This window comes from Mobula hypostoma, chromosome 13 (assembly GCF_963921235.1).
Source record: "Mobula hypostoma chromosome 13, sMobHyp1.1, whole genome shotgun sequence".
NCBI lineage: Eukaryota > Metazoa > Chordata > Chondrichthyes > Myliobatiformes > Myliobatidae > Mobula > Mobula hypostoma.
Window position 1 is genome coordinate 89,106,900 of NC_086109.1, and position 22,289 is coordinate 89,129,188.

General features: G+C 42.2%; 1 protein-coding gene across 1 annotated transcript in view; it reads right to left on the reverse strand.

Annotated features, from left to right (window-relative positions):
• The window catches only part of nox5 (NADPH oxidase, EF-hand calcium binding domain 5), a 94,593-nt gene extending 77,000 nt beyond the window's left edge, over positions 1 to 17,593 (reverse strand). Inside the window, exons 1-2 of the mRNA XM_063066554.1 lie at positions 17,565 to 17,593; positions 12,339 to 12,423 (exon numbers count right to left, since the gene is read on the reverse strand). Of these exons, the coding sequence (XP_062922624.1) occupies positions 12,339 to 12,423; positions 17,565 to 17,571 (92 nt within the window). The 5' untranslated portion in view covers positions 17,572 to 17,593. The remainder of the gene's footprint in view (positions 1 to 12,338; positions 12,424 to 17,564) is intronic.
• Between the last annotated feature and the right edge of the window lie 4,696 nt (positions 17,594 to 22,289).

Sequence of the window (22,289 nt, forward strand, 5' to 3'; positions counted from 1 at the left end):
AACCCGAACGTGAAGAAGACCAAGTAAATCATTGTGGACTTCAGGAAGGGGCAGAAGTACCATCCCCCTCTACAATACATTGTTCCTCCGTAGAGAGAGTTAAGTGCACCAAGTTCCAGGGAGCTCATATCACAGGTAACACCACCTGGTCCCATAATATCACCTTCCTGAACATGAAGAAACAGCTGTGCCTCCACTTCCTACGGAGATTCAGATAAGTAAGGCTCCCCCAACCCATCTTATGCATTTTACAGGAGCACCATTGAGAGCATCCTGACAAGCTGCATCTCCACTTGGTTATGGGAACAGCCAAGCATCAGACTAGAAGTCCTTACAAAGGACTGTGAGAACAGCTGAGAGGATCATTAGCGTCTCCCTACCATCCATTAAGAACACTATCAGGAGCACTGCGTACACAGGGTCCTTAGTGTATTATTAAGGACCCCACCCATCCATCCAGCATCCCCCTTTGACTTTCTACCATCAGGGAAGAGACTGCAGTGCATAAAAACAAGAACGGTCATAATGGGAAACATTTTCTTCCCTCTGGCCATTAGGCTTCTAAACTCTTTGCCACATCATATTCGAAGTGTCATCAGTTAATCTGTTACATGTCATACAATATTTAATTTATGCACTTTAGATTGTTATTTATGTTTGATTCATCTATAGGTTTTATCCTTACCTTCATAAGTATTGTGCAATATGTGTTATGTCTACTACTGTACTTTAAACCCTAGTTCAGAGAAACGTTGTCTTATTTCTATATATATTATATGGTTATGTATGTTACGTACATGTATCTAATTAAATGACAATAAACTTGACTTGAAAGAATCTAATTTAAAAAGATAACCATTTATAAAAGGAATTTTAATTTATTCTTCGCTATACTCATTCATTGGAAAAATACCAGCAATTACTTACAGAAGGTAATGTAGATGTAGGGATAGTGAAGGAAATAAGGTTATGAAATTTAGTAAAACTTATTCCACAGCAACTCTTCATAGTAAGTTTCAAATTCAGGGCAGTGACAGGCACAGTGGCCTCCTCTTTATTTAAAGCCCGTGTTTCCATGTAATATGAGGTTTGAGGACATAAAACTAAATTAACACCACTTCAGCATCGATGCAGGACAAGGAGGTTGCAGAAGGATGATGAGTAAATAACCTCCTTCTCATTGAGGCATCAGAAGTGGAGGGAGTGAGTAATTTCAAGTTCCTGGGCTGTCAAGATCTCTGAGAATCTAACCTGGTCCCAACATATCAGCGCTGCTATAAAGAAGGCTTGTCACCTAAAACATTCAAAAACCTCGATAGATGTACCATGGAGAGCATTCTGACAGGCTGCATCACTGTCTGCCCAGGATGAAAAGAAGCTACAGAAAGTTGTAAAATTAGTCAGCTCCATCTTAGGCACTAGCCTCCAAAGTATCTAAGATATCTTCAAGGAGTTGTGCCTCAGAAAGGCAGCGTCCTTTATTAAGGACTCCCATGACCTAAGACATGCCCTCTTCTCATTGTTACCATCAGGAAGAAGGTACAGAAGCCTAAAGGCACACACTCAGTGATGCAGGAACAGCTTTTTCCCTTCTACCATATCATTCCTAAATGGACATTGAACCCTTGAACACTACCTCCCTTTATCTGTATAATTTCTGTTTTTGCGCTATTTTTAATCTAACAATTTAATAAACATACATATATTTGCTTTAATTGATTTACTTATTTTTTTTTCTATATTATCATGTATTGCACTGTACTGCTGCTGCTAAGTTAACAAATCTGACAACACATGTTGATGATAATAAATCTGATTCTGATTCTAATATTAACATTCCAAGATCTACCCTGTGAAACCCATCAGAATTTTACATACTTCAAGATTAGCAGTTATACAGTACCGTGCAAGTATCTTAGCCACATATATAGGGTGCCTCAGACTTCTGCACAGTACTGTAATGGTCAACGTGGAGCAGAGAGCAAGTCTGTAAATCTAGCAGGAGGAAAGGATGTTAGAATGGCGAGGGTGGAGTGCTGCGGGAGGGGTGTGGGACAAGTGACAGAGGAGTGCCGGGGTGGGAGATGACATGGGTGTAGACACACCCAGACCTGAGACACCAGGCAAGGTCATTTGTTTCCAAAGTATTGCTTTATTGATCATTACAGAATGTCTCATTGGTGCTTCCTGCTCGCTCCCCTCTCCCTTCTCCTTTTCCCAGCCATGATTCCCCTCTCCCTGTCCCCTTCCCACTCTCAGTACACAATAGAGACCCAGAACAGAATCAGGTTTACCATCACTCACAAATGTCATGAAATTTCTTTATTTTTTCATGGCAGCAGTACAGTACAATACACAAAATTACTACAGTATTATGTAATAGTCTTAGGCACCCTAGCTCAAAATTTGCGTCTAGGACGTTTGCACAGTACTGTACTTTAACAGAAAGTGTGTTAGTAAAAAGTTAGCTGTAGAAGATACTGTGGTGTTTCTGCTACGGTCAGCAAGCCTTAAGTGAAAAGTGCTGATGAATGCAAAATACTTTGGGAAAAAAGGAAGGACCTATTTTCCAGAGGGCTCAGTGTGGACACTGATTGAAAGTAATTGGCGGAAGGATTAGAGGGGAGACAAGGGAAAATTTTTTTTTAATCCAGTGGGTGGTAGGGGAACTCACTCTCTCTAGATTTACGATCACACTCAAAATAACAAATGCAAAAAGTCTTCCTACTGTGTCTACAATTAACCTGATACATTACAGGTCCAAATTCATTGGTTTAGTTCAACAATCAGATTCATGAGAATATATTTTTCATATGCAATGAATCTGCCCCTTAACATGGGAGATCAATTACTCCTTTAAGACCAAAGCACAAAAGATTTATGCCGATCAGTACATTTTTGTAATTTTTTGCGATAAGCAAAAATTAGCAAATTCTGGGAAAGAGAAACAAAGACTTCCTGGCAATGCAGTACCAAGAAAAGTTTGAAGTCAAACATATTGGAGCTACCATTGGGGTTTGGAGAGTACAAGGGGAATGTCTGTGATAGGATGGCAATCAAGAGAGATGGAGCCTGATTGCTAAGGAAAGAGATGTGGTTGCTCTGAGATGTCAACCATTGTCTTTTACCTTGTTCACCCTCAGTTGTTTCTGCTTGCCTTCATGTTTCTAATGAGAGTTGATTGAAATCACTTCCTTGGCATCTTCTCATCGTGAATGCCTCCAGCTCAGAGCTGGTTCTTCCCCCTTCCAGAGGCACCTACCAACCTTAAATGGTCCGGTCTTATGTGATTCTGGTCATTTGATTAAAAACATGACATGAGTAACTGAGTAGAGGCAAGATCCTTCTGGTGATAATATTCACCCTCATCTTCCGTTGACCTTTTGGAGATGGCAGAGCCAAAAAACTTTCTTGAATCTTAAATTCAGGTTCAGGATTTTTATCACGGACATATGCCGTGAAATTTGTTGTTTTGCAGCAGCAGTGCAATACATAAAAAATTATAAGTTACAATAAGAAAAGTAGTGCAAAAAGAGGGGTAGTGTTCAGTTGGCAGAGGAAAAGAAGCTGTTCCTAATATGTTGAGTGTGTGCCTTCAGGCTCATGTACCTCTTCTCTGATGGTAGCAATGTGGAGAGGGCATGTACTGGGTGATGGGGGTCGTTAATGATAAATGTTGCCATTTTGAGACATTGCCAATTGAGGGTGCCCTCAGTGGTGGAGAGGCTAATGCCCATGATGGAGCTGGCTGTGTTTACAACCCTTTGCAGCTCTGTCCGATCCTGTGCAGTGGGGCTTCCATACCAGATGGTGATGTAACCAGTCGGGATGCTCTCCATGGTACATCTCGAGAGTGGCAGAGTGGAGATACTGTACGTCTCTACTAAAGGAGGTGAAAAGTGGTCCTTCCCTCCGCTAGCCTGCAGGTCATCTTAGGCAAGGTATGGCATCTGGTTAGCAACCCCCACCACACCAGCCCCTATCAGGGTCACGTGAAGCCACAGGGTTACAGGGAAGTAGTTACCCCTAAGCTGCAGGAGGCAAGTAGCTGGGTGGCCATCAGGAGAAATAGAAACGTGAATAGGCAGTTAGTGCAGAGCATCCCTATGGCCATTCCCCTCAATAATAAATATACCATTTTGGATACTGTTGTAGGGGATGACCTCCCAAGGGAATGTCACAGAGAATGGATTACTGGCACTGAGCATGGGTCCATGGTGCAGAAGGAAAAGAGGGAGAAGAGGGAAGTGGTAGTAATAGGGGGCTCAGTAGTCAGAGGAACAAACAGGAGATTCTGTGGATGTGAAAGGGACACCCAAATGATATGTTGCCTCCCAGGTGCCAGGGTCAGGAGCATCTCAGATCGTGTCCACAGCATTCTGGAGGGAGAGGGCGAGCAGCCAGATGTCTTGGTACATACTGGTACCAATGACATAGGAAGGAAAAGCAAAGAGGTCCTGATAAGAGAATTTAGGAAGCTAGGCAGAAAGCTGAGAAGCAGAACCTCCAGGGTAGTAATTTCTGTACTGGTGCCTGTGCCACGAGCAAGTAAGGGTAGAAATAGGATGATCTGACAGATTAATGCACGGCTCAGAAACTGCTGCAGGGGGCAGGGTTTCAGGTTTTTGAATCATTGGGATCTCTTCTGGGGGAGGTATGACCTGTACAAAAGTAGTGGGTTGCATCTGAACCTGAAGGGGACCAATATTCTCACAGGCAGCTTTGTTAGAGCTGTTGAGGAGGGTTTAAATTAATTTGGCAGGGGATGGGAACCAGAGTGAAGATGGATGGTAAAAAAACAAAGAAAGCATGCAGTCAGACTGTCAGGAAGGGCAGGCAGATGATAAGACAAAATTACAGCCAGCAGGCTGAGTATTAGTGCATTAGGGATGCAGAATCAAAAAGGGTAGCAAAGACACTACTCAGAGTGTTATATCTCAGTGCACGGAGTATAAGAAATAAGGTGGATGATCTTGTTGCACTATTACAGATTGCCAGGCATGATGTTGTGGCCATCACTGAATTGTGGCTGAAGGATGGTTGTAATTGGGAGCGGAATGTCCAAGGTTACTTTACATTGGAGGGATAGGAAGGTAGGCAGATGGGGTGATGTGACTGCTCGTAAAGAATAGCATCAAATGATTAGAAAGATGTGACATAGGATTGGAAGATGTTGAATCCTTGTGGGTTGAGTTAAGAAACTGCAAGGATAAAAGGACCCTGATGGCAGTTAATATACAGGCCCCCCAACAGTAGCTGGGATATGGACCACAGATTACAATGGGAAATAGAAAAGGCGTGTCAAAAGGGCAATGTTATAATAGTCACGGAAGATTTCAACTTGCAGTGGGAATAAAAGGATCTTTTTCTGGTTGGTTGCCAGTGACTAGTGGTGTTCTGCAGGGATTGGTATTGGGACCGCTTCTTTTTATGCTGTATATCAATGAGTCAGATGATGGAATAGATGGATTTGTTGCCAAGTTTGCAGATGGTGGAGGGGCAGGTAGTGCTGAGGAAATAGGTAGGCTGCAGAAGGACTTAGACAGATTAGGAAAGTGGCAAATTAAATTCAATGTTGGAAAATGCATGGTCATGCATTTCGGTAGTAGAAATAAATGTGCAGGTTATTTTCTAAGCAGGGAGAAAATCCAAAACTCTGAGATGCAAAGGGACTTGGGAGTCCTTGTGCACAACACCCTAAAGGTTAACTTGTAGGTTGAGTTGGTGGTGAGAAAGGCAAATGCAATGTTAGCATTCATTTCAAGAAGTCTGGAATACAAGAGTGATGCTTTATAAGGCACTGCTGAGAGTTCACCTTGAGCATTTTGAACGGTTTTGGGCTCCTCATCTAGGAAAAGATGTGCTGGCTTTGGAGAGGGTTCAGAGGAGGTTTTACAATGATTCTGGGAATGAAAGGGTTATCATACAAGGAACATTTGATGGCTCTGGGTCTGTACTCGCTGGAATTTAGAAGGGTGAGGGGTGATCTCATTGAAGTCTTTCAAATGTTGAAAGGCCTAGACTGAGTAGATGTGGAAAGGATGTTTCCCGTTATGGGGGAGTGTAGGACAAGAGGGCACAGCCTCAGGATAGAGGGCATCCATTTAAAACGGAGATGTGGAGTAATTTCTTTAGCCAGAGGGTGGTGAATTTGTGGAACCTGTTACCGCAGGTAGCTGTGAAAGTCAGGTCGTTGGGTGTATTCAAGGTAGAGCTTGGTAGTTTCTTGACTAGACATGGCATCATAGTCACAGGGAGAAGGCTGGAGCATGGGGCTTAGGAGGGGAGAAAAGGATCAGCCATAATTGAATGACAGAGCAGACTTGATGGGCCAAATGGCCGAATTCTGCTCCTATGTCTTATGATGATGATGATGATGGCACATCTGTAGAAATTTGCTAGAGTCTGGTGACACACCAAATCTCCTCAAACCAAATCAAATCAGTTGATCATTCCCTTGTGGTCAGAGAGCACTAGCTAGATGTCCCACATTTCACAGCCAACACTGATTAATCTCTGAACTAGCCCAGAGGCAATTAGTGAAGGGCAATAAAAGTCAGCCCTGCCAGTGATGCCCAAAGCCTGGAAAAATAATAATAAACAAAACCACTTAACTATAATTCTAGGCAATTAACGAGAACCTAATTAAAAACTGTATTTGCACCCCATAGTTGCATCTTTATTTATCATCTCTCAGGAACACCTGGGCCATGAGTTTTAATTAATTGTGCCTATTCATTGCTTCTCCTTTAAACAGAAATCCTACTTCACAGGCAGTGATACATGATTAAAATTGGTTGTCATTGCTATTGAGATGTCAGAGCCAGCTAACAGGATGCAAAACAACTTCAAGCCTCTCATCTTAACATTTAATTAAGATCCTAAATAAACACCCTCAGCCTGCCAACTTTATGCAGTTGGTTTTAAATCTGCAATAGAAAAATTATCAGGGGACATACATTTAAACAGAAACTTAACTTGAATGGATGCTTATTGATTAGCAACACACACAAAATGCTGAATGAACTCACCAGGTCAGGCAGCATCTATGGAAGTGAATAATCAGTCGACGCTTCCGGTCAAGACCCTTCTTCAGGATGGTAAAGGAAGGAGGAAGACAGATACCAGATTTAAAAAGGGGATGGGAAGGGAAGGAGGACTATCTAGAAAGTGATAGTGGAAGCCAGGTGGGTGGGAAAGGTAAAGGACTGGACAGGAAAGAATCTGACAAGAGAAGAGACTGGATCGTAGGAGTAAGGGACCGGGGGGAGGTGATAGGCAAGTGAGAAGAAGAGGTAAGAGGCCAGAGTGGGGAATAGCCTCAGATTTCTGAATATTCCATGAAGACCACCTTACAATTTTGCTTTCATTTTGCATGCCACGTTTATTTTTATATATTCTTGTTATAACTTATAGTAATTTCTTGCGTATTGCTCTGTACTGTTGCCACAAAACAACCAACTTCAGGTCATATATCACAGATAATAAACCTGATTCTGATTTTGAAAATCCAATTAGCTGTGACCTTACTGGGGTTGTCTCTACTAAATTACTCAAGTTACATATTTAGTCAAGAAATGTATTGGCTCAAGTTAAATTGTTATTTAAATTTGTGCCCTTATGTCCTGCTTGTCTTTAGGATTTTGTGACCCACCGCTCAGTTCAGCAACTGGAGACGAATGAGAACTGGGAGAACTGCCTGACTGGATTTATAAACTAGACACAAGACAAATGATCTCGAAGTTGTTAAGCTAAGAGAAGATGTCAGATAACAGACTGTAAACCAACTGCTTTATTTCAGCTGTCACTTTCCCCAGGCCAATGATATCGTCTCAGGGTTGTCAAAGAGTGATAAATGTTAACAGAAAAACAGATTGATGGAAATCCTTGATAAACTAGTCAGCAGCTTGCACTGGAAGGGCCAGTTTTATAATCTAAAAATTTACTGACATACTTCTTAGACCATAAGACCATAAAATACAGGAGCAGAATTAGATCGTTCAGCCCTTCAAGTCTGATCTAACATTCGATCATAGCTGACTTCTTTTCCCTTTCAATCACATTCTCCTGGCTCAAATAAGAGAAAATCTGCGGATGCTAGAAATATGGGTCTTGGCCCAAAACATCGACTGTACTCTTTTCCATTGATGCTTATAATTATAGGAAAGATGTCAACAAAATTGAGAGAGTGCAGAGAAGATTTACCAGAATGTTACCTGGGTTTCATCTGCTAAGTTACAGAGAAAGGTTGAACAAGTTGGGTCTTTATTCTTTGGAGCGTAGAAGGTTGAGGGGGGGACTTGATAGAGATATTTAAAATTATGAGGGGGATAGATAGAATTGATGTGTATAGGCTTTTTCCATTGACAGTGGGGAAGGTTCAAAAAAAAGGACATGAGTTGAGAGTCAAAGGGCAAAAGTTTAGGGGTAACATGAGGGGGAACTTCTTTACCCAGAGAGTGGTAGCTGTGTGGAATGAGCTTCCGGCAGAAGTGGTTGAGGCAGGTTCGAAGTTGTCATTTAAAATAAAATTGGATAGCTATATGGACAGGAAAGGAATGGAAGGTTATGGGCTGAGTGCAGGTCGGTGGGACTAGGTGAGAGTAAGAGTACGGCACGGACTAGAAGGGCCGAGATGGCCTGTTTCCATGCTGTCATTGTTATATGGTTATATGCTGCCTGGCCTGCTGAGTTCCTCCAGTATTTTGTGTGTGCTGCCATTCTCTTGGCTTTTCCCTGTAACCTTTCATGCCCTTTCAAATCAAGTACCTATCAACCTTCACTTTAAATATACCAATGACTTAGCCTTCACAGCCATCTATGGCAACAAATTCTACAGATTCACACACTCTGACTAAAGAATTTCCTCCTCAACTCTGTACTAAAAGGTAGTCCTTGTATTCTGAGTGTGTGCCCTAAGGAGCTAGACTGTATCACTAATGTAAACATCCTCTGCACGTACACTCTATCTAAGCATTTCAATAAGATTTGTCCCCTCCCCCAATTCTTTTAAATTCCAGTGACCCCAGAGACATCAAAGACTCCTCATACATTAACCCTTTCCTTCCTGGGATCATTCTTGTAAACCTCCTCTGGACCCTCTCAATGCCAGCACATACTTTCTTAGACACAGGGTCCAAATCAGTTCCCAATACTCCAAATGTGGCCAGACCAACATGTTATAAAGCCTCAGCATTACTTCCTTGCTTTTATTTTCTAGTCCTCTTGAAATGAATGCTAACATTGCATTTGCCTTCTTACTACCAACTCAACTTCCAAGTTCACCTTGAGGGAATCCTGGGACTTTCAAATCACTTTGCACTTCTGATTTCTGAATTTGCTCCCTATTTACAAAACGGTCTATGCTATTATTCTTTCTACCAAAATGCATGACCAAACACTGATTCCATCTGCCACTTTTCGCCCATTCTCCTCATCCGTTCAAGTCCTGCAGATGCTTTGCTTCCATGACTTGGCCACAAAGCCATAAGTTCTTTTTAAATTGAGCAATGTCTTTTGAACACACAAAAAAGGACAGCGAATAACACAGCGAAAGAACTTACCTTTCAGCCACAATGTCTGCAAAAACCATGACACCAAAGTAAAGCAGTCCTATCTAACTCCATCTGATCCATACCACCCCATTCCTTGCCTGATCATGTGCTTGTCTAGGTGTCTCTTAATATCATTATCATATCCCCTTTGGCAGTGTGTTCCAGATATACCTATACATTTTATAGGTGTGTGTGTATATATATATATATATATATATATATACACACACACCTATAAAATGTATTTCTCCCTCCCCACCCCCAGAAGTTTTCATGTTTTATTATTTTACAACATTGAATCACAGTGGATTTAATTTGGCTTTTCTAACACTGATCAACAAACACTCTTTCCTGTCGAAGTAAAAACAGATCCCTACAAAGAGATCTAAATTAATTACAAACATAAAACACAAAATAATTGATTGCATAAGTATTTAACCCTTCCCCCATCCCCTTTAACATGACACACCAAATCATCACTGGTGCAGCCAACTGGTTTTAAAAGTCACATAACTAGTTAAATGGAGATCTGTTTTGGAGATCTGTGTGCAGTCAAGGTATTTCAAATTGATTGTAGTAAAAATACACCTGTATCTGAAAGGTCCAACTGCTGGTGAGTCAGTATCACAAGCAAAAACTACACCATGAAGACAAAAGAACACTCCAAGCAACTCTGTGAAAATGTTATTGAAAAGCACAAGTCAGGAGATTGATACGAGGAAATATCCAAGTCACTGAATATCCCTTGGAGTACAGTTAAGTCAATCATCAAGAAATGGAAAGAATATGACACATATTCTCTCTAGAGCAGGCTGTTCTCAAAAACTGAGTGACCGTGCTCTGATGTAAGTGATTCATCCCATGTTTTGCTTTTTGTAATGTCTCTTCTATAAGAGATACAAATTTAATTTATGATTTCTGATGCCCAAGGTTCCTTAAGGTTGTTATTGCCAGGGTTGGTACTGGAGACAAGCACCCACTATCTATTAAACGCTCCCAATGGTGTGTGTGCCTCAAATAGCCTCTGACAACCAAGTCCAGCTCCTGGTTTTCACATGTGGCTTAGCTACTAAGCCCGGTGGTACTGTTTCTACTGACAGGAGAAGGGGCAAAGGCAGGCTACTAGCACCCTAAAACCAGTTGCTTCAGGCAGATGGGGCTCACCAGCCATGGTTGACAGCTCATCGAGGAGAAGGAAAGCTCTGACCTCAAACCTCCGCTGCCTTGTGGCTATACCCATGGGGAAGGCTTCAGGAGTAAATCCTGAGGGAAAAATCCAGAGCTGGAGTCCTTAAGGTAGTCCTATGTTGAGTTCAACGCTGACTGTCAACTCCTGCGCTACTGCTGGAGCCAAACTGTATCGGTCTCTGCCAATCCTTTGGGTTCATCAGATGTGTGGAGAAGGGGAGCTTGCTACATGGGCAACAGCTTGCTCTCCATATTGTACAGCCCTGGCTTTTGTATCTAGACAGCTAGGACACAACATCCATGGTCGACCCTGACCGACAGAGGCCTCATCTGTATGCCCATTCAGAGATGTTAAATCTTTCCAAACACTGTAGTTGTTAAGCCAATGTAAAAATAGTGGGAACTCCCCAGCTCAGTGCCTTAATGAAGTGGAAGCACTTTGCAGAGGTATAACTGCTAAATGGATAGGTTAAAGAAATGGGTCTGAAGCAGGGTGAAGGAATCAAGTTTTAAGGCAGACCTTAAAATTTCTACTAATGTATTGTTGAAAGTCTCATGATTGGTTGCATCATGGTCTGGTGCAGCAATTCGAACGTACAGGAACATAAGCAGTTGCAGAATAGTGGACGGAGCCCAATACATCACAGGCACATCCCTCCCCACCATCGGTAGTATCTCAAGAAGGCAACACCCAACATCAATGATCCCCACCTTCTGGGCCATGCCATCTTCTCGCAGCTACCATCGAACAGGGGGTCCAAAAGCCTGAAGTCCCATACCACCCAGTTCACAGACAGCTACTTCCCTTCAACCATTCAGTGCTTGAACCAACCAGCAAAGCCCTAATCACTACAGTTTAGCAACACCATGACCACTTCTATCACTTCGCACTGAAATGGTCTTTGTTTTTTACTTCTTGTTTTAATAGTGTTCTTTTTTATAGAAACCATGTATAATTTAAGTCTCAACACACACAAAATGCTGGAGGAACTCAGCAGGTTGGGCAGCATCAATGGAAATGAATAAATAATTGATATTTTGGGCCGACACCCTTCTTCAGGAACCATTGTTTCTGTTTATAATTTAAGTTTAATTGATATTTTTCTTGCAAATGCTGCTTATCTGATCCTATGTGCCTATGGTGCAATACAGCCAAGTTTTTCATTGCACCTATACATACATGTACTTGTGTAGATGACAATTATTTGATCTTTAACTGCAAAAAAAAATAAGGAGAAAAGCTTTATGGAGAGAATTCTCAGATTAGACTGTAAAAAGATCACATATTATTAATCTGTTATGTGTAGCCTGGATTGGTTTTCAGGTGGAGTAGGACAATGCTCTAATTCAAAATCCCCCATACCAGCCAGAGGAAACTGTCAGTGCTCTCACTCCCAATTACATCATAGTTGTAGCTGAAAGGAAACTTCCCCAAGCTGATGCCAGGTCTGGAAACATGACTGAAAACAGCAAATACCTTAAAGAAAAGTTACAGAACTATTTTTTTTGTTAAATCCCCAGCACAATTTGGGGCAGAATGAGTTACTTTCCTGAATTAACTTGGCATGATTGCTGTTAAGTGTAGTTACTTGTTACCTGAGACTCTGTTTCCGCTTGTATAGCTGGATTCCTGCTCTTGATCTGGATGGCTCCATGTGTAGTTTTCTCAGTTGTCCCCTTCCTGATTTAGTGTCAAAGCAAGAAAGAGATTAATTGTGGTTTCTTTCCCAACCGACAATGTTAACCTGCACCGAATCGTTAATTGAAACTAATACACACGTTAAAGCTATTTGCCATTACTTTTACGATCGTTAAATGAGAATATGCATCTTCTAAATGATTGCTAGATAAAATATTATTAAAGATGGGATTTCTTAAGACAACATGTAAACATTGCAACACACTGCACAAAGTGGAAGCCATCTCTGTTTTGTGTTCCTGCATTCAACCTGTGAAGGTTGGGAAGGTGAAAATGTTTGAGAAGGTAGTTTCAAAGTATGAGGACGATTTGGCTGATATGGAAGCCCCTGTGTGCTGGATTACAAGAGGCTGCAGAGAATTATGGTCTCAACCAGCTCCATCACAGGCACAACCCTTCCCATCGGGCACATTTTCAAGAGACAGTGCCTCAGGATGGTGACATCCATCACTAAGGACTCTCACCATCCAGGACATGTTCTCTTCTCATTCCTACAATTGGGAAGGACGTACAGGAAGCTCAAGACCTACATTCAACAATTCAGAAATGGCTTCTTTCCCTCCAGCATCAGATTTCTGAATTGTCCATGAATCTACAACCACTATGTTAACCCTTCTTATTTGCACTATTTTTGTAATTTATAGTCATTTTATTCTTTGCACAACAAATTTCATATGATACTGTATAAGCCAACTATAATAATTCTGATTCTAAGACATGCAAGGACTATATCACTGTGTAACTAATCTCAGTCAGTGCAGCATTTGATAGAGGTCTAGAATAATCTCCAATCTGCTCTTTCAGTTAGGAAGTTGCAGTGATCTGCAGTTACAAAGAACATGTCGCTTTCTCAGAGGGCTGAGGAATCACAAGGGCAGAACTAGAATGATAGAGATCAACAGGTCCGGGGGAAAACAACCAAAGATGGATTTTGAGGCTGGGATAGTTTTAATTGTTGAATTTCGGAAGCAAGGGAGAAGGGTAGATAATAGCCTTGGAGATACCGATCTGAGGATGAATTCTGTTCCACCAGGTAGAAATGCATCTGTTCAACTGTGGTGGGGAACACAATTTAAATTCATTCCCTTGGTCTGATTCTGAGTACTTAAAACGGCTGGAGAGATGCTTCTTTCTTCCGGTTGGCTTGGATTTTCATTGCCCGGTACATCTTTGGACTGTGGGAGGAAAATGGAGCACCTGGAGAAAACCTATGCATTTTACGGGAAGGGGATACAGAGCTACTTTACAGGGGATGCCGCGACTGAACTCCAAATTCTGATGCCCCAAGCTGTAGTAGTGTCATGCTAACTGCTACGCTGCCATGGTGCCCACTGTTTGCTGATGCACAATTAGGAGGTAGTATAGCAGGTGACAATGAAATGCAAGAAGATCTCGAGCAGTTAGGAAGATGGGCCAAGGAACTGCAAATGGCTTTCAACAGAGATAAGTGTGAGATGATGTATTTTGGACATTAAGACTACAGGAGGACTTGTGCAGTGAATGGCAGGGCACTGACAAGTGTTGCGGAACAGAGGGATCTGGGCATACAAGTGCAAAGTCTGCCGGAAGTGGCCAAGCAAATCAACAGGGTGGTGAAGACGGCGCTCAGCGTGCCAGCCTTCATCAGTCAGGACATCGAGTTTAGGAATAGGACATAATGTTTCAGCTCTGCAAGTTGTTGGTGAGACCGCACTTGTGTATTGCATACAGTTTTGGCCACCTGTTATAAAGGCGTTGTCAGAAGAGATTTACAAGAATGCTACCTCGACAACAGGTTCTGAATTATAGGGCCACATTGGATCTTCATTCCTTGGAGCATAGGACAATGAGAGGCAACCTCAAATTTTATAAAATTACGAGGAATATGGATAAGGTGGACAGTCGTCATGTTTTTCTCAGTGTTGGGGAGTCTAAAACTAGAATTAAGAGAGACCTGAGAGGCAGGTGATGGTGGACAGTGAGTACCTGGGATGAGCTACCAGAGGACGTGGTCAAGGCTAGCACGATTGCAACTTTTAAGAGGCATATGGATGGGTACATAGAGGGTTATGGGACAAATGAAGGCAACTGGGACTAGTAGTGAGGGTAACACACATAAAAGTTGCTGGTGAACGCAGCAGGCCAGGCAGCATCTATAGGAAGAGGCGCAGTCGACGTTTCAGGCCGAGACCCTTCGTCAGGACTAACTGAAGGAAGAGTGAGTAAGGGATTTGAAAGCTGGAGGGGGAGGGGGAGATGCAAAATGATAGGAGAAGACAGGAGGGGGAGGGATGGAGCCGAGAGCTGGACAGGTGATAGGCAGAAGGGGATACGAGAGGATCATGAGAAAGACGGGGGGGGGTGACCCAGAGGATGGGCAAGAGGTATATTCAGAGGGACAGAGGGAGAAAAAGGAGAGTGAGAGAAAGAATGTGTGCATAAAAAAGAGTAACAGATGGGGTACGAGGGGGAGGTGGGGCCTAGCGGAAGTTAGAGAAGTCAATGTTCATGCCATCAGGTTCGGATGGACCAGTTAAGCTGAATGGCCTGTTTCCATGCTGTATTACACTGTGACTCTCCTTTATGACGTAGTTTGTCAAGAATGTCACTGACTAGAACAGGTGTTCCCAACCTGGAGTCCACATACGCCTTGTTTCCATCCATGGCATAAAGAAGTTTGGGAATCCCCGGACTAGAAAGATCACTGAGTTTGTTTCTATATGACATTTATGATTATCCACCAAGCACACTGAGTAGCATAGCGGTTAATACAACACTATTACAGTTTGGGGCATCTTCAGTTCAGAGCTCAATTCTGACGTCCTCTGTAAGCAGTTTGTACATTCTCCCCACAAACCACATGGATTTCCTCCCACATTCCACAGACGCACCCGTTAAAAAGTTAACTGGTCATTGTAACTTCTCCTGTGATTAGGCTAGTGTTAAATAGGGGGGTTGCTGGGTGGTGAGGCTCACTGGGCCGTAAGTGCCTGTTCTGTGCTGAATCTCGAAATAAAAAAAAAAAAATTAAACTTTTAACTATCCCCATTTGATATATAGAGTCACTCTTCACTCTAGAATACTTTCAAGCCCATCGTGGCCGTCCTATGTCTTTCAAAGAGACATTAAGTCAGTTCCACCTGCCTCCCACCCCACCCCCCCCCATGCCCAGCTTTTTACTCTTGAACCCCCAAAATCAGTGCAATCCATTTTGTATGTGCAGACTCAATCCCTTTAGGCAGTCAACGCCAGATCATAACAACTTTCTACTCAAGACCAAATTGCCCTCACCCACTTTTAGATCTGTTGTCAATTATGCTTAATCAATATCTTCAGGTTACGATCCTTCTGGCATAGTAGACAGTCTTTTCTCTCTAAGTGGTCTATCAAAATCTCCATTGATGTGTGGGATCTATGTAGTTTTCCACTTCAGACCAAGTTGTTATAAAGCCTATATGTGATTAATCAAAGGTGCAAGTCAGACAATGTTACGTCCAGGCCAATATCAGAAAAACAGGAACAATTACCCTATCTACTGCATGACAGTTGGGATTCCAAACTGTCAGTTAGCTGTTTTTTCTTTAATCTCCTTCCTCTAAATATTCAATAAGAAAGACTACAGTATGTAATTGTTTCTTGAAATAAAGGCTAACCCCAATCCTTTAGGACCCATCAGAGCTTCTGTTAAACTTAGCACATTCCCTGCTGACATCAAGTATACACACAGTCAGGAAAGAGAACCAGTTATTCATGATGTTATGGAATTAGAGGACCAAAGAAATTTGCAGCATGGGAGCCATTCAGCCATTCATATCTGTGCTTACCATAAATGCACAGAAGAGCCTTATTTCACATACAAATATTTAGTTGTAATCTATATTTCATCAGCACATTCTAAGTACTATTTTTAATAAAGGGGGGCCTCTGCTAATATCAATAGACAATAGGTGCAGGAGTAGGCCATTCGGCCCTTCAAGCCTGCAGCACCATTCACTGTGATCATGGCTGATCATCCACAATCAGTACCCTGTTCCTGCCTTCTCCCCATATCAATTTCAGACTTAACCGTACCATGCTTTCGGTGAAAATTTTTCTCCTCAATTCCTCTCCAATCCTCCCTAAATAGCTTTAAGACTCCAGGACACCAAGCATTTTTCCATGATAAAATGTCTCCCCGACATTGCTACAGCTGAGCCTAAAAATAAATTTCAGAAAGTTCACACCATCTCTTCATAACTGAAGGAATCTCCATGCAGCATCTCTCAAGCTTATCAATAAGACTAGTGTATTAACAAAGAGAAGTGAGAGGGAAGTTTGGAATTCTCAACAATGGAAGTATCTGGGAATTAGTTGGTTTATTGGAATTCTGCATGAGGAATCAATACATTAAGAAGGCGAGATCGGGAAGCCAAGAACTTCTAATGCTTATCTTGATCTGTCTTGATCTCATAGTCTGCCCTAATTTCACACAATAATGATAAGGGGTTACTGTGAGTTCTGCAATACTGAAATTGTTTTGGGCTTCCCAGTTCTGACAAAGGGTCTTTGAAACACTGGGCCTGTTTCTCTTCACACAGATGCTGCCTGACTTTCTGAGTGTTTCCAGCATCCTGTTTTTATTTGGCTTTGTTTGTGGTTGCTACGGTCATGAATATCTAGAGACAACTAGATCAGAAATACCAGAGATTGTGCAGATGCTGGAAATCCAGAGCAACACACACACAAAATGCTGGAGGAACTCAGCAGGTCAGGCAGCTAAAGTGAGGAATAAACAGTTGACGTTCCAGGCTATGACCCTTCATTCAGGATCAGGCTTGACCACCTATAACCTCCAAAAAGCCTACAGGGCTATTGATCTGTTCAAGTTGCTGCCCAGTATCAGTTGGGTGAGAGACCATGGGGGATTTCAGTACCATGAAATCAAATTGCCAATATGAGCTCTTATTCACCAAAAGGAAAAAACTGTAGAAATAGCAAGAAAAGAAATATATTCAATATAACTAAACCCCAAATTTACCAACAGTATATAAATCAAAAAAAAATCCAAGACAGGTTCCCCAAAACATTGATGGAATTATTTGGATGTCTGCAAATCAAATATTTACATTACTTTAAAAAATCAAAAATGTCAGGAAAGGATTTACCTGTCATCGTTCACATTCAAGCCTGAAGACCTGTGGAGAAGTTACAATGACCAATTAACTTTTTAACCGGTGCATCCAAGCCATCCTGCAACAATTCTGTGTCAAGTCCTCTTTCTCCTGCTGCCTTTCCGCCTATGGAATTGTCCAAGTAAAGATTACTTTGCTCTGGTTTGGAATTCTGATAGTGGGGAATGCTTACAAGTTATATTCCCACTCGGATTTGAGCAATTCCTCCCCCGATGGAAGGTTCTTACATAATTACATGTTTGCTCAGGGAGCATATGCTGCTGACAACCCATCCCCAGTTACACTTTTCAAGTGGTTCCATTTTCAGATATTGCTTTCAGTGTTGATTCTGTACATGAGTCTTTCTGCTGGGGAAAGATAAAACTCAGAAATGAGTGACAGTGTGCCTAAACAACAAATTGGTATTAAATGATTTCAAAATATACAATTGCAAAATAAGTCCGTGCTAAAAATAAATGGAAATTCCAAATTCAAGCAATTCTATTGGCTTTAAGGTATTTTTCATTTCCCCTCAGTCCTTGATTCATATTTCATCTTGAAACAGGTGGTGCTGATAGCCCGTCTTAAGTGGCCCTTGAAGAACTTGCATTATGTAATGCATTTCGCAACCAAAATACTTCACAGCCCCTTTTTGCTGCTCTCATTCAAGAGACATCACAACAAAACCCTGCACAGCAAATTCACATAAAGGGCTATGTAATAACATCACTCATTGTTATGCGGAGGGATATGGTCCAGGTGCTAGTCAATGGCACCAAACAGAATAATAGTTTGGTATAGACTAGGTGGGCTGAAAGGCCTGTGTCTGTACTGTGGTGTTCCATCCCTCTATGACTCTATTAGATCATCTGTTTCAGTAATGCTTTGAAGGATAAATCAGCCTTGATGGAATGGCGGAGCAGATTTGATGGTCTGAATGATCTAATTCTGATGTCCTATGTTCTGGTAAAAGGATGCGCAGGACACTGGTGAGACCTCTCTCGATCTTCCTATAAAGTCAAGGATGCCTAGGAAATGAAGACAGGAATAAATTTTGAAGGCAGGTTACAACATGATGATGCAAATATACAGCGCAATTAACAGAAGTGAATGAATAGGAGCTTCAAACAGGAGCCCTTTATGTTAATTAAGAGAATAGAGACTTGGTTTATTGCCTCATCATAAATATAGGCACAAGAGTCATATAGCACAGAAGCAAACTCAGAGTCTGTGCTGACTATTAAACACCCATTAAGCCTATAATAATCCTTGATTTTATTCCTCTCAAAGCAGGAGGAGAAGATGGCGATGCACCTGCGCGTGCGCAGCCCTCCAGTGAAAAATGATATCGTATCTGTTAAATAGAGGCCGTGGACAATTCTGATTTGATGGAGAATGGACGTGAAAGCACAGAGGAACATCTAGAGAAATTTCTGAAACGCTCGTTTGCTGCTGTCGTTACTGCATGGTCGGGAATCTTTCGGAGGGTAGGCCTCAAAATCCCTGGCCTTGCCCGCTTTTGATGACCAAAAAGAAGGTCGAATTGTTCAGACAGAGATGGCGCTCAGTACTCGGTGTCAGATAGCTGATCAGAGCTCGAAGTTTTCGGATGACTCAGAGTCGGATTGTGGTCGGCATGGCAGGGAGAGTATTTCTTCCTTCTCCCGTCTGCGTGAGATGTGGGACACTTGAGAGACTTTGAACTTTACTGTGCTCATGGACTTCTTCATCAAGTTATGGTATTGTTGTACTGTTGTAACTATATGTTATAATTATGTGGTTTTGTCAGTTTTTTCAGTCTTGGTCTGTCCTGTGTTTTGTGATATCACACTGGAGGAAATATTGTATCATTTCTTAACGCATGCATTACTAAATGACAATAAAAGAGGACTACGTGTCTTCATATTCCCATCAATTCTCTCCATCCTTCCTAGGTTCTGACAGTCACCCTCATACTAGGGGCAATTTACAGCTGAGCAGGAAGCTGAGGGGTAACATTTTTACATAGGGAGTGGTTAGTATATGGCATGAGCAGTCTTCCAGTAAGATGGCTACGCATTCGGTTGCAGCGGCTGCTATGGGGTCAACCAAAGGTGTTCTTGTCTTTTTTTTTTAAACCTATTTTTTTAATGATCACAAGACCCTTCCGGACTTTTAGAACTTAAAGTACTGCGGGTCTACTCCATCAGCGAATTGCTCGTTGGCGGGGAAACCGAAGGAGCCTGACAGTGCGGACCGTGCTGCTGCCTGTGTCAGAGGCATCAGAGGAGCCGGTGTGCAAAGGCTGTGTGCAGCCTAACAGCGAGTAATCACCTTACTCACTTTTCTTGTGATCGCAAGACCCCGTTGGACATCGCTAATGTGGAATGCTGTAGGTCTGATTTACTGATTCATCAGCAGAGCTCTGTGGCATTGGTTGTAGTGAGGACTAGGCCTCAAGCCGTGGTATCGCCTGTTTGGAGCTGCCAAGGAGAGAGGCAGCGGAGTCGGTGCGTTCAACCAGAGGCGTTGTGGTGTGGAGTCAGTGCTGCCCCCCAGTGTTCGCTCAACAAAAGACACGCTATATTGTGGTTGACTGTAGATTTCTGCAACATTCATGAACTCAAGAGACTTGGACTTTTTTTAATGTGACGGTATTTTACTGATAACTTATATGTACTTGCTATCTTATATCTGCTACATGTGCTTTGTGCTATGTGTGACTCTTACTACTGTGTGTTACACCTTGGCCCCAGAGCAACGCCGTTTCGTGGGGCTGTTTCCACGTATGGTGGAATGACAATTAATGACAGTGGTTGAGGCAGGTACATTAAGAACATTTAGATAGTACTTGGACAGCTGTGTGGATAGCAACAATTTGCAGGGATGTAGAACCAAACCTGAGCAAATAGGAATATCTTAGGTGGAATTTTGGTTGGCATGGGCCATTTGGATTGAATAGCCAGTTTCCATACTGTAAAGACTCTGTTTCTCTATTAAACTAGCAATGTAGAAGAGACCAGATCACTCAGAGGAAACTCACATGGGGGTTGGGGGTAGGGGGTGGGGAGGTAATACTGCAAACTACACACAGTCAGTTCTGGATGTCAGGATAGAAATGCAAGTCCATTTTGTATTTTTGACTTTGTATCAGTTGTTCATCACCCTTGCCCCACCTTTAGATACATAGAAAACCTACAGCACAATACAGGCCCTTCAACCCACAATGCTGTGCCAAACATGTATGTACTTTAGAAATTACCTAGGGTTACCCATAGCCAACAATTTTTCTAAGCTCCATGCCCTATTGTATCTGCCTCACCACTGTTGCCGGCAGCCCATTCCACGCACTCACCACCCTCCACGTAAAAAACTTACCCCTGACATCTCTGTACCTGCTTCCAAGCACTTTAAAACTGTGCCCTCTCGTGTTAGCCATTCCAGCCCTAGGAAAAAGCCTCTGACTATCCACACGACCAATGCCTCTCATCATCTTATACACCTCTATCAGGTCACCTCTCATCCTCCGTCGCTCCAAGGAGAAAAGGCCGAGTTCATGCAACCTATTCTCATAAGGCATGCTCCCCAATCCAGGCAATATCCTTGTAAATCTCCTCTGCACTCTCTCTAGATTATCCACATTCTTCCTGTAGTGAGGTGACCAGAACTGAGTTCAGTACTCCAAGTGCAGTCTGACCAGGGTCCTATACAGCTGTAACATTACCTCTTGGCTGTTAAACTCAGTCCCACGGTTGATAAAGGCCAATGCACCGTATGTCTTCTTAACCACACAGTCAATCTTGGGAGCAGCTTTGAGTGTCCTACGGACTCGGATCCCAAGATCCCTCGGATCTTCCACACTGCCAAGAGTCTTACCATTATTACGATATTCTGCCATCATATTTGACCTACCAAAATGAACCACCTCACACTTATCTGGGTTGAACTCCATCTGCCACTTCTCAGCTGAGTTTTGCATCCTATCGATGTTTCACTGTAACCTCTGACAGCCTTCCACACTATCCACAACACCCCCAACCTTTGTGTCATCAGCAAATTTGACAAAACCATGCTGACTGTTCCTAATCATATTATGCCTCTCCAAATGTTCATAAATCCTGCCTCTCAGGATCTTCCCCATCAACTTATCAACCACTGAAGTAAGACTCACTGGTCTATAATTTCTTGGGCTATCTCTACTCCCTTTCTTGAATAAAGGAGCAACAACTGCAATCCTCCGGAACCTCTCCAGTCCCCATTGATAATGCAAAGATCATTACCAGAAGCTCAGCAATCTTCTCCCTCGTCTCCCACAGTAGCCTGAGGTCTATCTCGTCCAGTCCTGGTGACTTATCCAACTTGATGCTTTCCAAAAGCTCCAGTACATCCTCTTTCTTAATGTCTATATGCTCAAGCTTTTCAGTCCACTGTAAGTCATCCCTACAATCGCCAACATCCTTTTCCATAGTGAATACTGAAGCAAAGTTTGGTTCCATACACACTTTTCCACTGTCACACTTGCTTGGTTCTATTCTCTCAAATCTTATCCTCTTGCTTTTCACATACCTTTACAGCAGAATGTTTTGAATAAATACAACAAAAGTGGCCTCCAACCAGGATTTTAAAACTTTTACTTGATTATTCAGAGTTAATTAAAAAAACATGTTCTATTTTGACTGTTTCTGTAGGTATATATACAAAGTATGTATTTATATACTGTGTAAACTTTTAAAGTACATT